This window comes from Ambystoma mexicanum, chromosome 1q (genome assembly GCF_040938575.1).
Source record: "Ambystoma mexicanum isolate Mex_15411 chromosome 1q, UKY_AmexF1_1, whole genome shotgun sequence".
In the NCBI taxonomy this organism is placed as follows: Eukaryota; Metazoa; Chordata; class Amphibia; order Caudata; family Ambystomatidae; genus Ambystoma; species Ambystoma mexicanum.
Window position 1 is genome coordinate 1,342,878,992 of NC_090922.1, and position 17,986 is coordinate 1,342,896,977.

The 17,986-nt window shown below is 49.2% G+C and overlaps 1 protein-coding gene across 7 annotated transcripts in view; it reads right to left on the bottom strand.

Moving 5' to 3' along the window:
- Positions 1-17,986, bottom strand: part of OSBPL9 (oxysterol binding protein like 9) — a 1,764,730-nt gene that overhangs the window by 755,937 nt on the left and 990,807 nt on the right. For all 7 annotated transcript variants that reach the window (XM_069642205.1, XM_069642206.1, XM_069642209.1 and 4 more), the window contains one exon: positions 9,767-9,852. In XM_069642205.1, the coding sequence (XP_069498306.1) occupies positions 9,767-9,852 (86 nt within the window). The remainder of the gene's footprint in view (positions 1-9,766; positions 9,853-17,986) is intronic.

The window sequence follows — 17,986 nt, forward strand, 5'->3', positions numbered from 1 at the left end:
AATCATTGTAGGTTTGTCCCCCTCCCTCTTCACCCACTGCTCTTAAATCTCGTGCTGTAGTGCTGTAATGTATGTACCACTCTCCCTCCCTCCCTGCCCTGGGGGCGCTTTGAAGCCGTATTTTCTTATTGTATGAGCGCCTAAGAAGCAAACAAATACAAATATCTATGCCAATCACTGGTTACGGTTTAACTTTGTAATTTCTTTAAATTATACGATAAAATTAGATAACATGAGGAATGTATTCATTTTTACAGATTTCACCAAGTATTGCTTCACCCAGTGTACTGAATGAAATGCCCTCTAAAGGAGCTGTCAAGTATGTTGTAGGCTTTGAGTAGTTATCTCTGTCTTTCGGACCTTCTCCAATTATTACTGGATTAAATTTACCAGATGAATGGGAATTCTGGTAACACTCTTCATTATTTGATCCCAGTTTTAGTTGGCAAATAAAAGGTACATTTGAGAACACAGAAATATTTGACCAGCATACAGGGTGGGCTCGCAAAATGAGGATCATATCTATTGGTAACATCCTCTAACCTGTAAACAATACCCTAATATTTTGGGAAGCACCCTGGAGAAGCACAAAGTTAAAGAATGCTGGATGGTACACTGGCATGTGGTGGCAGTACTTTCTCAATAGATTAAACATTCTACTGAGATTTAATTGCCTGAGACATTAATATGGAATGCCCATAAACTAGCAAACAATGATGTGCTGAACATCTCCCATAACAGTAGACAAAAGTGTTGAAATGTCCATAGAAATACATTCTATGCTTAACATTGGTTCACTGTAGCCCTATCAGAAACTACCTCAGATGAGGCACACATTTTTCCTCTTCACTTCCTTTATTGGTCATATACATTATGTTCTTTTTGTCAAGAAGGGAGTAGTTTCTTACCTGTAACTCCATTTCTCCAGCGTTGGTATGTTTCATGGATTCACATGCTGTGAATAATCCCAGTCGTCAGGCTGGGAAACCTTGGTCACTTTAATTTAGCATTTTCCTATGGAAAACTTCGACACTTCAGTGTCCTATCAACGTCCTTTTTGGGTGCTTTAGGCCCCACCAATAGGGACGTGTGGTATAAATAGCCCCTCAGCGGCATCCCTTCAGATTTTAACCTCCAAAAGAGAGGAAACCCGAACCAGGTTTGCCTGCAGGGGCGGCCGGCGGGCGCATGTGAATCCATGAAAGATACGCTGGAGAAATGGAGTTACAGGTAAGAAACTACTCCCTTCTCCAGCATTGGATCTTTCATGGATTCACATGCTGTGAATAAATTACATAGCAGTACCACAAATGCATGGCGGAGTGTAACAGGCAAACCAATAAATAACACTTAATCACATACATGAGACAACAACCCATCAAGTGAAAAAGTTCAAAACACCCCGAAGCTGCAGGGCTTACCTTATTGGAACAGGAGCTGCAGGACCGCACGCCCCACCTGCACAACATCCACATGCTGCTGCCCAGACAGTAATGCCGGGTGAAGGTATGCAGCACTGCCCAGGAGGCCGCCTGGCAAATATCCACCAGCGGAATCCCTGACCCTAACGCCGCAGACAAAGCCATGAATCTCGTAGAGAGAGCCTTAGGAACCCTCCTCAAAGGTTTCCCAGCTTTCGAGTGCACAACGAAATCGTAGAGGAAACCCAACGTGAGAGTCCTTGTTTGGATATAGCCTGTCCCTTGTTGGACGAACCATAAGCCACAAAAGTTGCTTCGACTTCCTGAAGTCCTGAGTGTGATTCAAATAAAACTTTAAAGCCCTCTTAACTTCCAGAGAATGCAGGGCCCTTTCTGCTGGCGTGGATGCCTTAGCAAAAAACGAGGTTAAAGAAATAGAAGAGAGTTTGTGAAATGCCGTCAGCACTTTAAGGATAAAGTGCGAGTTAGTGGCCAGAATAACCTTGTCCTTCAGAAATCTCAAGTATGGCGTGTCGATGACCAGTGCCTGCAACTCCGATATCCGCCTGGCTGAAGTAATTGCCACCAGAAAAGCCACCTTCCATGATCGAAAGGAGGTTTCATCAAAAGCGAAAATACCACATTAAGGCTCCACACCGGTGCAAACTTCTTCATAGGAGGAAAACATCGAAAAAAAACTTTCAAAAAATGTTTCACTAACCGATCACTGAACAGAGGAGCAGCATGCCGCCTCCTAGTGAACCTGGATATCGCTGCCAAATGCACCTTAATGGATGACAATGCCAGGTCCCCTTCCGCCAAATGCAATAGGTACGGGAGAACCTGTGCCAGAGAAATGTTCAAAGGGTCAACTCAAGGGTGGGCCTTAAACCATTCGCAAAACCTTTTCCATTTACGGTCGTATGAGATATTGGTTGGCGGTTCCCTCGCTGCCTCCAAAATCCGTTGACAGTCCCGGGAAATAGCAAAATGGCCGAACTCGAAGTGGTCAGGAGCCAAGCCGTCAAGCTGAGAAATCCCGGTTCGTGATGCCACACCATGCCCTCGTCCCGAGACTGGAGATCCGGAGCCGCCCCCAACCGAATCGGCTCTTCCATCGACATATGAAGGAGATCGGAGAACCACGTCTGTCTGGGCCAGAACGGGGCCACCAGACTCACACAGCATTGGTATCTCCGAATCCACTGGAGGGTCCGCCGAATGAGCGGAAACGGCGGGAATGCATACGCGAACCAGCATGTCCACGGGAATGAAAACGCATCCCCCAGAGACTCTGGATGAGCCCCCCCTGCTGGCGAACTTCCAACACTGCGTGTTGTTTACTCTCGCAAAAAGATGCAACGGAGGATGCCCCCATCGCCGGAAGATCATGGACACCTGCTGCTCGTTCAGCCTACCCTCGTGCAGCTGGCCGGCGTCCTTGCTGAGTGCGTCCGCCTGAACATTCAACAACCCCAGCAGATGATAGACAACAATGCTAATCTCCCGAGCCCACTGCCAGACGTCCTTCATCTCCTTTGACAGGACCCTGGAATGTGTGCCCCCCTGTTTCTTAGATAAAACATTGTGGTGGTATTGTCCGTTAACACCCTCACCACCGATCTGCGTATGCGCGGCAGAAACGACTTGAGGGCACAGTGCACCACTCTCAACTCGAGCACATTGATGTGAAACAGAGATTCCCCCCCCCCCCCCCCCCACACCCTGAGACCACAGGCCCTGCACCTGTGAATCGTCGAGATGAGCTCCCCATCCTGTCTGAGAGGCGTCTGCCACAATTGTAAATTAGAGCTCAGGCTCCAGCATAGAGCGTCCACCAGACTTCGGTCGATCACCAACTTGTCCGACCATAACCGGCGACTCTGCGCCCATCAGTCCGCTAGGAAATCTTGCATCTGCCTCATGAAGAGACGGCAATTTGGCAGAAGCGGGATACACAAAGCCATGGCCCCCAACAGCGACATGAATCTTCGGACCGACACCACTGTGCCCTCCTTCCACTCACCTGCTCTCTGCTGCAACTTCTGGACACGCTTGCTGGAGGGCTTCACCAGATTGTGCCGGGTAACAAATTCCGCCCCCGGAAACACCAATTCCTTGGACAACGTCAAAAAAGATTTTTCGAAGTTGATGGCAAATCCCATTTATTGGAAAAGCTGCATGGTTGCCACAAGATTGTCTTGCGCCCTCCCCGTTGACGAACCCCTCACAAACCAGTCGTCCAGGTAGGGGCATACATGATGACATTCCCGTCGGAGGAACGCTGCCACTGGTGCCAAACACTTCGTGAACGTCCTGGAAGACGACTTCAAGCCAAACGGGAGGACCCGAAACTGGTAGTGTTCGTCGCAGACTACAAACCGCAGAAATTTGCGGTGCCGTCGCCACGTGGTAATGTGAAAATATGCGTTCTATAGATCAACGCCAGAAATTCGTCCGGCTGCCCCGACTAGATGACCTCCTCAAGAGTGAGCATCTTGAACTTCAGACTTTGCAGAGTTTTGTTGAACAGCCGAAGATCCAGAATGGGTCTCCACTGGGTTTCTTCACCACAAAGTATCTGGAATAAACCCCTTGGTCCCGCTCTGCCACCGGCACCGGTTCTATAGCCTCTTTCTCCAGCATGAGAACCACCTCCTGCCGCAGGATTTGAAGATGCGGCTGTAAAACATACACCGGTGGGATAGGAACCAGGGAACACCTGAACTCCAACGAGTGGCCTAGACGCACCGTGTCCAACACCCAACGATCCGATATTATTCTCCACTCGTCCACGTGCGTAGCCTCCCTGCCCCCTAGCAGATTGTCCATAAGGCAGTCATTGTTGCGGTTTAGCTGGCCTCCCTTTAGATGCGGGGGACTGCAAACCCCTTTTTCGCTGAGCCTGGAAGTCTGGATTTTGCTGTGCCGACTGGGCAGACCGTCGATGCCCTTGCGAGAAGTAACTGAATCGACTGGACCCACGGTCCCTGGTGGAAGCAAACCGGGCATTACCTGAAGCACCCCGAAACAAGCAAAAGGAGCAAAAAGAGCGCCCACTCTGTAAGGAACCTAAGGACTTAGCAGTTTTCGTGTCCTCCTCCATCCCTTTCAAGGCTTCATCGATCTTTTTACCAAACAAGTGCTCCCATTCACAGGGCATGTCGAGGACTTTATATTGTACTTCTGGCCGAAAGTCAGTGCATTTTAACCAGGCCTGGCGTCGCAGCACCACCCCATTAATTTAAATCCCGACTCTGTGCCAGGACCACAACAATATTTATGCTGTGGATGGAGGCCTCCTCACCCTCACGCACCAACGGCATGGCATCCTTGCGGTGCTGCTCCGGCAGATGTTCTAGAATTGGGGCCAGCCGATGCCACATTTCGCAATCATATTGGGCCATGATCGCCAGGGAATTTGCTGCCTTGACCGTCGTCGCCCCAACCGTCAAAAACTTCTTCCCAAAGGCATCCTGGCTTCTGGCCGTCCTTCTGGCTGCCCAGACACCACAGACTCTGGCGTGGGCTGTGACGGCAAGCATTAGGGGCTAGACTCCGTAGCATTGAACTTCTTTTCAAGACAATTTATGACAGCCAGCTCTGAAAATGGATGGCGCATCTTGCGCAGGCCCTTCTGCCACACATGATTAAGAAAAGGCTCGGAGAAGACAGCCTTCCTCCTCTTGCCCATATGATCAAATAGAAAGCAGTCCTTCCGCTCCACTTCTGGAGCCAGTCCAAACTCCACACATGCCTTAGATATCATGGTGTGAAATGCCCCAATACCATCATCAGGTGGAGAGGGTTGTGCCGGACTCCGGGGTGGTTCCACCTCTACGTCCGTGTCCCACGCATCGTCCCTCGTCAGCGAAGACGAAACAGTGGACAAAGTATCCCATGGAACACTCGCTGGCTCAGACTATGGCAGCTCAGCTTCTTCTGGATGTGACTGGACGGCCTACCCCCACCGGCAACGGCAACTGTGCCGGAGGAGACTTCCTTAGTGTAACACCAAGGACTTCGTCCCCCTTTCACATTCGGAGGAGGCAACCTCGCATCCAGCTGCCCCAACAACGACTGAAGCGTGGACAGGACTTGTAATGACAAAAGAGACTGCGGGTTAACCAGTGGATAACTGGCCGGACCAGCTCACAGTCCACTTGCCGTCGAAGGCCCCACACTTTGTAGACCCAAAGCCGACAGGCCCAGTACCTGATCATCTTCAACCTCCGATGAAACCAAAAAAGTCACTGGATCCTGATGCAGAATGTTGTCCGGAAGAAAAGAATCAAAGGCGGTGGACTGCCACTCCCTGCTCGTCGTCGACAATCTTTCCGTGTCCCCTCGCGTGGACGAGAACAGCATCGTCACACTGTCAATCACTGTCGTGGCCGGCGCCGACGACGGGATTGTAGACTGCAGACCAACCATCGACGAGGACATCGTCGGAACCACCTCCCTCGATGTCATCTTCACCAGAGACCCGGCTTTCTTGGACAAACTGGCTGGTGTTTGGAAGACTCCCGGCTGGACGACAACCTGTGATGATCGCCGGACGACGAGCGATTTGATGACGATTCCTTCGGCTTGGCCAAGCCTTTCTCTTGTGCCGTCGACTTCTCGGGCCTCCCACCAGGTGTTAGGCAGAAACCTGTGCACTTCCCTTCGGGACCACTGCAAAAAGTTTAAGACCACAGGAGTAAGCAGTAAACCCAATTGGTAGCAGTCTGCACCACCCAGATTTACCTGGTAGCTGTGGCTGAGCAGTCAGACTTCTCTCAAAAAGAGTTAAGCAGTATCTAGAGTATACACAATAGGGCTAGAAATGCAGTAGAACAAGCAAACACTGACCAGAGCTTTGGTATAAAAGTATATAATTATTTATTTAAAAAACACACTTATGAAAATACACTTGCACTAATATATCAAGCAAGTTCAAACACAGTCACTATAAGTATATACATCTCCCTAGTTAATTATTCGACAAGTCTAGATTAAGACACCACTTATTTAGCAAAACAGAGGTGAGCGCATAACTGTAGATGACACTCCAATAATTCGTTTAAAAAGGAGAGAAAAGGCAGAGTAGGAAAATAACACAGTACCAACACTTAAGAAACCTCAGCAAGTCAAGAAAGGCAGGTCTACTGTAGAGTAAAAAGTTCATAGCCCAAGATCACACAGTGGAAATAAACTCAAAGTCTTTGCAGAAAAGTCAAAAGAGGTTGAATCAATTCAGAAAGGCAAAGTTAGCAGGTCTGAGGTCAACCCAGATAGAAAGTCAAGGATTTATGGGACACCTTGGACAATCTGTTGCAAGGGAGACCAGGCAGGACACAGTACCTGAAATTGTGAGAAAGCTCCAGCGTTTGCAGTTGTTCATGGCAGCGGGTGCAAGTCGTGGCTTCAACCAAAGGAAGAGATGGTCTCGACGAGGAAGAAAGCTGCAGGTCGTTGCACTACCAGGGAAGAAACCAGTCGCAGAGTTTCCTGATTAAAAGGTACAACCCTTTTATTCGCGGTAGTAGTGAAGCGTGGCTATCCGGCTGCCGGGTGCTTGGCACGGGCGATTCGACCACAAGACGATCCAGGAAGGCGAAAAAGGTGAACTGGTTGGTCCCACCAGCTCAAAGGGAAGAAGAGACTCCTGGAAGAAGATCTCCTCTGTCGTCGGGGAAGTGGTGAGTTTCGTACAGCAGGGCTCCACCAGTGGTGTCGTCGTTGTAGATGGCTCAGCTTCTCCCCTCTTCGGATTCTTTAGGTCATGTGGCAACTTCTGAAGTTCCAGTCCCCAAAGCCCTGCTTTTATGCAGCAAAACTCCCATTCATCAGCCAAGCTGTTACTCAAATATGCTAAGTGGTGAGCCGGGCGGCTCACCACTGGGCCAATCACACAAGAGTGTGACTTGAGTTGCCAAGGCAACTCACTCCAGGGTGCCTAATCCCACTCCCACACATCCTGTTGACCCCAGACAGAGTGGCACCATATGGAGGGCTTCTGTGGAGATGCCCGCCAAAAAGTGGAACAAAGGGCTCGACTTGGGTTAGAGTTTCAGAGGTGAACACAAACGCCATTTTAAAACCGAGTCCTAGCAAAAAGACCCTACCGGGGAATAAATATTAAATAAATAACCCGGCGGTATCTTTAACATTGCACCAAAAAGTGGTGTGTTTAAAATGAATGGGAAAATCCCATAGGAAATATTCTGGTGGAATATTTTGTGTGGTATCCACTGCCACCAGCCAGAAACTCGACAAGGGGGGACTGGACAGCGCCCCCTTGGAAAACAGACCCAGGGGCAATCGAATTACCCCTACCAGTACTTCCACTATATGATGGTTTGTACTGGCTCTGTTCACAATTGGAGACTAGTAAAGCCAATGGTGACTTTACATGCCCTGGGAGACAGTAGTCAGTCCCAGGGTATGGAGGAGTCTATGTTTGGGGGTCACTATGACACCCCTGTGTTACTGCACTGAGGGTGCTGTGTAACACACATACCAAAAACACATGATGCCCTATGGGGTAAAAGACCCCATAGCCCATAAAACACATTACATAGTCAAAGGACATTCTCAAATCATGCCTAAGAGTGGAAAAAAAGAGTCTCACTCTTAGCAGGAGAAAAAAATAAACCCCAAAAATCCAGCAAAGCTGCTGGGGGACTCACTTGGTTTGGGAAATTAGCCTAAACAGAGAATTCTCCTAACACCAGACCCTCAGGAATGGTCCGACCGACCATGCTTGGACGAAGAGGCATGCGCACCCTTCGTCTGCGGCTTGCTGGACGAAGACTTGCTGCTCTTTCCCACCTCCGATGCTGGCAAAGCAGGACGATGTTTCTTCGGCAGAGGCTTGGCCAACGCCGCATAGCGATGTTCCGCGGACTTCACTGCCCGCTCCGAAGACAGACTCCGGGCCAACCCCAACTCAGAAGCCGGGTACGTACCCTCATTGAGCCACTATATAAGCTGCCGATTGTGGTCCTTCAGAGTTTTTTGCGAGAACCCCTGCCAAATCTCACAGGTGTCTGCCGAGTGATGGGGGTAAAGGCAATAGAGGCAATCCATATGGCCGTCGCCCTCGTACACATTCTTCAAGCCACAGGAAGCACAAGGCCGAAAAAGACTTCTTCTGAGATCCCGATGCCATCGTAGCTCTCGATACCAAAAACGCACGTGCAAAAACGCAAAGAACACGAGGTGATGCCAACAGTTTGGAGACTGTTGGCATCTGAAGGGAAGCTAAATGGGCGGGGCTATTTATACCACAAGTCCTATTGGTGGGGCCTAAAGCACCCAAAAAGGACATTGATAGGACACTGAAGTGTTGAAGTTTTCCATAGGAAATCGCTAAGTTAAAGTGACCAAGGTTTCCCAGCCTGACGACAGAGAATATTCACAGCATGTGAATCCATGAAAGATCCAATGCTGGAGAAATAATGATTCTATGTACTACGGCTAATTAAGCTCCTAGTATTCGAATATCTCAGACTCACCTTGGAGCATGCTACTAAAATCATTTCTAGTTTCATCAAATTTCCTTGTAAAATGTTATTTAAAATGAACCATTATGTACCTTTTTCAAAATGGGGTTCTTGCTTGGAAAGCTTCCTCAATCCCCAAGAGCATAGAGAAACAGGAGGGCAGACTGGCTCACTGCATTTCGTGGCAGATTCCTTCCACCCAAGATCACAGTTTTTTAATTAATACAGCTTGAATTCTGTATATGTGGAGCAGAGATGGAACACATCTACACAGCAATCATGTACAATAAGTTTGTCTTGGATATAAGGAATAAAGAAATAAACCTCTGAAGTGACTAGTCCTGATACATATTTTCAACACTCTCTTTTAAACCAATTCTCTATTATAAAGAACTTGATCCTGGCATGCGCGTTATATTTATTCTGCAATGTTAAATATGACCGACAACATACATTTATTTAGTGATCTGAGGACATATAGCCATTGAATTGTATAATGAGACTGTAAGCAGTGTATGCACTTAAAATAAAAGCCATACATTTTTTCTTTTGAAAAACTCTTTGCAGTTATTGTGGTTCTGCAGTGCCCTATCATGACATTGTAACAAAACATGGTCAAAGGGACCAAATTACTCCATGTCAATACAACAAAATGTGCCTGCCCTAGGAAAATTGTATAGGCATAACATTGGCTTATTTGTAATAAGCCATTTTTATGTAATAAACGTGAGTCCATATGTTTCTATTTATTTAAACCAAGCACCCATTTTATATCTCAGAATGATAAATTGTAATAATTAAGATTAGCCTCTACATCCGGTTACATACCAACTAAAAAATTGTTAAGACACATACCTCACAAATAAATCTGGATGCGCAAAAAAATCTGCATACATTTCCAAAAGTGATCTTTTTTCAAGAATAAAGGTCGGTAGAACTACCTAGAATTTAAAACAAATGTTTGCATTAGTTTTTGTGATTCAATAATCTTAATGTCAAATGTTTGACAATAAATCTGTATAAAGAAAATTCAAATTTGGTGAAAAACAATAAAAACACTGTTTAGTTTCTGTTAGGCAGAAACCTGGCAGTGCCCCGAGGGACCACTACACACAATTAAGACCACAGGTGGCAATACAAGTTTTACCATTGGTAGAAGCTTGTACTACTATGTCAGAGTGGTAGCAGTGGCGGAGCAGCGAGGCTTATCTAAAGAGTTTATGAGCAGTAGCAGAGATTACACAAAGGGACCACAATTACTGTGACTCAAGCAAATACTGACTCAAGGTTTCAGGTAGAAAAATATAAGTACATTTATTTTTAAACCATTCGTTATAAACACAACACTTCTATTAATCTTAAACACAAACCACACGTCAAATATACTACAACTAACCAATTCACTTTGTACAGTATGTCTCAAGTTAAGTACCCTGTGTTTGAATGAACCAGTGTTATGAACAAAATACGTTACCGTGAATACGTTTGCGATCACTTTTTGACAGTTCCGGCTACTAAATAAACGCGTATCCGTGACATGAAATGCTACCAGGGCAAAACACACTTAGCACTTGAGATCCGCAGAGGGAGTTTGAGGAAAAAAAAAAATCACAGGCAATATTTTGGTAAGGCAGACAGAATCGAGAAAAACTCAGAGACAAGAGTTCAAAAGTCAAAGGGCCTGAGCCAGGGACAAGTGACACCAGGGGCCTTTTGTCGAAGATCACAAAGTCAGATAGTTCACAATTCGACGTAGCCAAGAGTACTTTGATATTGTCACTGTTCGGAAGCAAAAGTTATAAGGAGGAGGGAAGACAAGGACAAGCCTTGGAAATAAACAAAAGGGGTACACCCAGTTTCCTCAAGCAGAACACAGTACCTTATTCCAATGGTGCAGCTGGTGCCCTGGCAGTTGTTCCGGTTGGTTTACCGCAGACCCACGATTCCTGGAGCTTCGTTGTGAAGGAGGACGTCTGAAGGGGGTCTGCACCACACAGGGATGAAGCCGGCAGCAGCGACAACGAATAAAAGGTGCACTCCTTAAAAACAGGAGAGGCTATTCAAATGGCTATCCGGACCACTACAGCTGTGTGCAGCGATTTCGACCAAGGAAGAGGATCGTCCGGCTGTTGAAGTTGAGCTGGTTATCCCCACCAGGCTCAAGGGAAGAAGACTCCTGACTGGATCTCCTCTTAGTCGTTGAAGGGTAGATAGCTCAGGACTGCAGCAGGGCTTCACCGGGACAGGATAGTTGCAGCAGCCGTCGTTCTCTCCGCTTCTCTTCGGTACCTTGTAGTTCCAGTGGCAACTCTCTGACTTCTAGCCCAAGAGACCTGCCTTTTATGTGCAAAACCCTCATTTACACAGCCTGGCTGTCAATCACCCAGCAGGGGGGGTTGTCCAGCCCGGACAACCACCTCAGCCAATCATGGCAAAGTGCGACTTGGGTTTCCTAGGATACCCTGTGCAAGGGTGACTACACCCCTCCCTCACATTCAGCTCACCTAGACACCCAGGCGCCTGGTGGAGGGCTTCTGAGCAGAAGCCCGCCAAAAGACGGTGCACAAAGAAGGCGAAACTACTTTGCTGCGCAAAGTAAAACACAAGAAGGACTTTAACAAAAAGAAATGACGAATAAACCCAACCGGAGCCAAAAAAAAGACGATTTGGTCCAGCGGGTTTATGTTTGAGGCTAATATAATAGCCAAGACCAATACCACGTTTATCTAATATAATTGCGGTAGGAAAGTTAGGGTAGATACCACTGCCACCAGCCAAGTCTAAATGTTAAAAGAGCGAAACAATGCTCTAGGAGGTACAGATAAAAAGGGATACGAATTAACCCTTTTCAGTACTCCATGGAAGATGGGGTGTAACGGATCTGTGGTAGATTGACTAAGTAGAGTTAATGGCAACTTTACCCTTTTCTGCGGGACTGTAGTCGGCCTCAGAAATGGAGTCGGGTGAGTCTCAAAGACAACCCTGTGCCACGGCACTGAACGTGCTGGGTGACACACAGAAAGAAAGGGGCTACTGGAGTGGTGTACTTCAGAGTCCACAATTACAAAAACAGAGAAATACACATGAAAAAACATAGGTAAGAGTGTGGGAAAAGCTCTCACTCTTACCAAGTGGAAAAAAAATAAACTCCAGAAGTCCAGCAAAGCTGCTGGGGGACTCACTAGGTGACGGAAGTTAGCCATAAATGAGAATTCTCCCTAACAGTTTCTTTTCAACCCATTTATCTTATACATATGTTATATCGAGAAGAAGCTATAAGGTTTAGTATACATTAACAGAGGGATGCAATATGCAGCTGCTATGCAAATAGAAATACCTGCAACAGAGAGCTAGTGAAGTTATTCTTTTATTGTGTTTTAGTTCATATTTGTATTTTTCACACATTAACACTGAACATACAGTTTATACCAAATTCATTACATAAAACTTGCCTCATATGATTATTAAAAATCCAAGACAATTGACAAAAAGTCTAAAACCCTTAACAGTATTGATTTTTCATTTGTATTTAAATTAGTGATCCAAAAATCATCTTCAAAATCCCACCAATCTAGAATATTTGTGTTCTCCCCTTGAAGAGAATCTAAAACAGGGCCTAACATACACAGATGTTTTAGGGATTCATCCTCAATCAAACAATAGTGGCCCAGACGAGATCCCCTTGCTATATTCCCCCTTATACCCAAGACCTCCCTTGTTGGGAGAATATTACATTTTTGTCTCCACGTTTTTGATTTAAACTCCCTAGACGAAGATTTCTTTAAGAACAACAAGTTACATACCCCTGGTAATGTTCTCTCAACTGGATGTTCCTACCACGTATTCCTCAGCTTTGATACAGGATAACCAGTTACAGATGCTTTGGAATCTTCTTTTCCACAGAGGGCGCTGTGTGTTGACTCAATGTCCCTCGAGGGCCTCTGTATCGCGGATGATGTCATCGAATGCATATATAGCACACACAGGGCCCGTTGGCTTCATTTCTGTTTTTCTTACAGTAGAAACTACCTGTATAACCACAAATTTGACCGTACTAAACTTTGAAGGAGCGAAAGCTGTAATAGCATGGGAAATTCTATTGTGGTGCAGGCTGGGAGTGCGATGTGGAATACGTGGGAGGAACATCCAGTCGAAAGAACGTTAACAGGGGTAAGTAACTTGTTCTACGAATGGATTGTGTCCTCCAACGTATTCCTCATCTTTGAAAGACTCCCAAAGCAGTGTCTGTTTTGGTGGAGGGAGTAAAAATTTAGTTTTCAATGGTTTTCATGAACCAAATGGAGGAATGCTTTGCGAACGTGTGAATAGTAGACCACGTAGCTGCCTCGCAAATGTTTTTGATCGTACACCCCTTTGCAGGTCTGTAGAGGTAGCCATGCCACAGGTGGAATGGGTCCTTAATCCTTCTGGAGGATCCTTGCCAGCTAGTCTGTAGCATTCCGAAATTGCCAGAATGATCCACCTGTATAAGGTCTGTTTTGTCACAGTGTCACCCAGTTAGTGACCTGTATAGCCTATAAAAAGCTGATTGTCAAAACGAAGGAACAAGTTACTTACCTGTAACTGTTGTTCTCCAGCATGGGTCTGGCATAGATTCACATGCTCATGAACATTCCCCGTCGTCAGGCTGGGAATCCTTGGTAAAGAAAAAATCAGTACCAGTTTCGTTTCTGAACTGTCTTTCTTAGTAGTAACCAATCACTGGTCTCTGGGTCATACTGCCCTCTACCTAAGCCCCGCCTCTGGCAGCCATCTTCGGATTTGGTAGCATGTAAAGTGGCAGTATGACCAAGTGAAGAGCCCCAGAGATGAAGGATGGAGGGATTGCATGTGAATCCATGCCAGACCCATGCTGGAGAACAACAGTTACAGGTAAGTAACTTGTTCCTTCTCCAGCATGGGGTCTGGCATGGATTCACATACTCATGAATATAAGAATACATAGCAGTACACACATGCATAACCACGGGAGGTGGCAAAAGGCTCAACATTAAGCATTACATAAACTCAACATTAAGCAACTCTTTCCTCCTCACCAGACCCACCTTCAGGCAAACACATTGCGCAGCACTGCTTGGCCGACACTGGACTCCTCCCTGGAATCCCGGTCGACGCAGTAGAATCTCGTGAAGGTGTGCGTCGACCTCCACGTAGCAGTCCAGCAGATGTCCAGCAGGGGCACACCAGACAAGAACGCCATAGTAACAGCAATCAATCTGGTAGAAGGGGCTCTCGGACGGCCGGGCAACGGTCGGTTGGCCAACCGATGACCGTGCATGATGCAGCCAGAGAGCCATCTGAAAATGGAAGCCTTCGAGAGAGCCTTCCCTTGGTTCACAGGTCCAAAGTTCACAAATAGCTGTGATGTCTTCCGAAAAACTCTTCGTGCGGTCCACGTAGAACTTCAGCGCTCTAGCCACATCCAGCGAGTGCAGAGTCCTCTCGGCCGGTGACGAAGGCGACGGGAAGAAAACAGGTAACACCAAGGGCTCGTTGAGGTGGAAGTCCGACGGCACCTTGGGCATAAAAGAGGGGTGCGTCCTCAGCACCACCCTCGTGTCGTGAAAAGTCAAGTATGGAGGCTTGCAGGATAGGGCCTGGATCCCTCCCACTCGCCGTGCGGAGGTGATGGCACAAGAAACGCAGTCTTCCACGACAGGAATTTCAACGGTGCCGAATGCAGGGGCTCGAATGGCGCCCCCATGAGCCTGGTCAGCACCACGTTGAGTTCCCACGCCGGGGCAGGGGCCTTCACCGGCCGGAACGATCGGAACAGTCCATTCATAAATTCCTTCACCAGGCGATGGGACCACAAGGACGCCCGTCCTGTGGTTCTGGTGTATCGGGAGATCGCAGCCAGATGTATCTTGATGGAGGCGTGAGCCAGTCCAGCCTTGGCCAGCGACAGTAGGTACGGCAGCACTTGAGGGGCCGCTATCCGTAGAGGGTTAATCTTCTGTGCACGGCACCAGACAGAAAACCTCTTCCACTTATGTCCGTAGCACTTGAGAGTTGAGGACGCCCTGGCCTTTGCAAGGACCTCTCTGCAGTCAGCCGGGATATCGTACCCTCCAAACTCTAGTGCTGCAGGAGCCAGGCCTGCAAGTTCAGCGACTCCGGGTCGTTTTGAACTATGGCGCCTCCTTCTCTGGAGAGTAGATCTCGGCAGCTTGACTGGTGGGGACGCTGACAAGTCCAGAAGGTCTGGGAACCAGACCTGTCTCGGCCACGCCGGTGCGACGAGGATCATCCTGCACTGGGACCTTTTGAGCTGGCTGATGAGTCGAAGCAGCAGCGGCAACGGAGGAAACGCATACAGGAACAGGCCGTCCCAGGGGAACGAGAAAGCATCGCCCATGCTCGACGGCTGGGGGAACCTGCTGGCAAACCTCTGCCACTTGGAGTTCGTCGCCGTCGCGAACAGGTCGATCTGGGGCTTGCCCCATCGTTGGAAGAGCCGATCCACTTGTTCCTGACGTAGTTCCCACTCGTGACACGAGCGCAGCTCCCTGCTGAGTGAGTCGGCGATGGGGTTTATTCCTGCCAGATGGAAGGGAACCAGAAACATCCCTTGGGCGACGGCCCAATGCCACAGATCCTGGGCCTCCTTGGATAGGGCTGGGGATCTTGTTCCTCCGTGCTTCCGGATGTAGAACATCGTGGTGGTGTTGTCGGTGAAGATCCTCACGACCTTTCCCTTGAGGGACGGGAGGAACGACTTGAGCGCCCAGAACACGGCGCGGAGCTCCAAGATGTTGATGTGGAGAGACCTCTCCTCCGGGAGCAAAAGGCCTCTGGCATGGAGATCTCCGGTGTGTGCCCCCCATCCCTCCAGGGAGGCGTCCGTCGTCACTGTCTCCTGATGTGCCGGGGTCTGGAAGTCCATGCCCGCTGTGAGGTGTGCACGGGTGCCCCACCACTGAATCGCCCGACGGAAAACCTTGTTGAGCGGGATCTTGTCTTCGAAGCTGCTCGCCGCTTGCATCCAGCGGGCGTCGAGGAACTCCTGTAGAGGACGCATCCGCAGCCTGCACAGGCGCATTAGATAGATGCACGAGGACATCATACCGAGGAGGGATTTGATGGATCTCACCCTGGCCACGTCTGTGGCTAGCAGGTGCTGCACCTTGCCTAAGATGGCCTTCGTCCTTTCCTCCGACGGAGAAGCCAATCATTCCACTGTATCGAGCTTCGCTCCCAGAAACAGTGCCACCTGGGACGTAACCAAATGGGATTTCGGGTAGTTGATGGAGAAAACCAGCTCCGTGATTAAGCGGACGGTCTCCGCCGTGTGCTCGACGGCGAGTTCTCTTGTCCTCGCACGGATGAGCCAGTCGTCCAGGTAGGGGTAGACGTGGATCCCCTGCAGGCGCAGCCGCGCCGTCACTGGTGCTAGGCACTTGGTGAACACCCTGGGTGCCAACTTCAATCCGAATGGCAGGGCTCTGAATTGGTAGTGGCGTCCTTGGAATACGAATCTGAGGAACTTTCGGTGTCCTTTTAGGATGGGGAAGTAAGCATCCTCCAAGTCCAACGACGATAGGAATTCGCCCTCCTCCAGCTGTCCCAGCACATGCTGGAGAGTGACCATCCTGAACTTCTGTGCCTTGATGTATTTTTTTCAACCGACGTAGGTACAGGATGGGGCGCCAACCGCCTGTCTTCTTTCTCACGAGTAAGTATCTTGAGTATACTCCGGAGCCCCGGAGCCGCTTGGGGACGAGCTCGATGGCACCTTTCTTGAGCATCGCCTTTACCTCCAACAGCAGTTGAGGGACGCGATTTTCCTTCCTGGCCATGGGAGGAATGCGGGGGCACTCCTTTTGGAATTCGAGAGTGTGCCCATGGGCCAGGGCATCCAGCACCCAACGGTCGGTGGAGATGGACTCCCACATGCTGACGAACTTCGCCAGCCGGCCTCTCACCGGGGTGCTTCGGTGGGGGCCCGACGCTACTGCCGGTTCAATCTTGCTTGGAGGCGGCCTTGCCGCCTTGGCTTCATTGGCGACGACGCAGAGATCCTCCTTGCTTGCCGCAACCTCTGCAAGCTTCCTGGGACGAGGAGCGGGCCACCTGGCGGTAAGTAGAGGAGCCACCGCCTGATCCCTTGGAGGCCCCCTGCCTGCCTCCGGCGCTCCAAAAGGGCCGTCATTGCTGAAGGACTCCCAGGGCTCGGGCCCTCTGTGTCGGCCTTGATGGCCTGCAGCGACTCATCCACCGTTTTCCCAAACATGTTGTTGCCGTCGAACGGCATGTCCAAAACCCTGGTCTGCACGTCCTGATGGAAGTCTGTCGCCTTGAGCCAGCCACGTCGTCGAAGGCAAACACCGTTGCCTAACTGGCGAAACCCGGTGTCGGTAATGTCCGTTGCCATTGTTAAGGCGTGGTCCGACGCCACCTCACCTTCCTGCAGAATCTCCAGGGCCTACGCCCTCTTGTCCTCTGGTAGGAAGTCCAGTAGGGGAGCTATCTTGTACCATAGCTCCCTGTCGTAACAAGCCACAATCTCTAAGGCGTTGGCCGCCTTAATAGTCGTCGTTGTCGACGAGATGACCCGTCGCCCCATTGTGTCCAATTTCTTACCCTTGCCGTCAGGTGGGGAATTAGAGGTTGAGGCTGTCGCACCCGCCGCCTTCTTCTTGGCTGCCGCTGAGAAGACCGAATCCGGCGTAGGTTGAGCCCTGAGGCACAAAGGGGCGGCGTTGGGGACCCGGGACTTCTCGTACCTGTCCCTCTTGGCAGACGTCGTGGATGGGTTCTTCAGGATCGCAAGTCCCTCGTCCCAGATATCGTCGAGTAACGGTACCGCGAGGACCGTCTTTCTCTTGGCCTCTCGCTGTTGGTAGAGGAACCCTCCTTCTGTTCCTCAGGGCAGAGCTGGAAGAGCTCGGATGCCCTGGCGATCATGGCGTGAAAGGAGCCAATTTCGTCGGGCATGGAAGCCCGAGGGATTGGTGATGGAAGGTACGTCCTGTCGTCACCACCGTCGTCATACGTCCCCGCCGTCGTCATACGTCCCCGCCGTCGTATCTGTTGCCGTGTCATCCCTGGGGT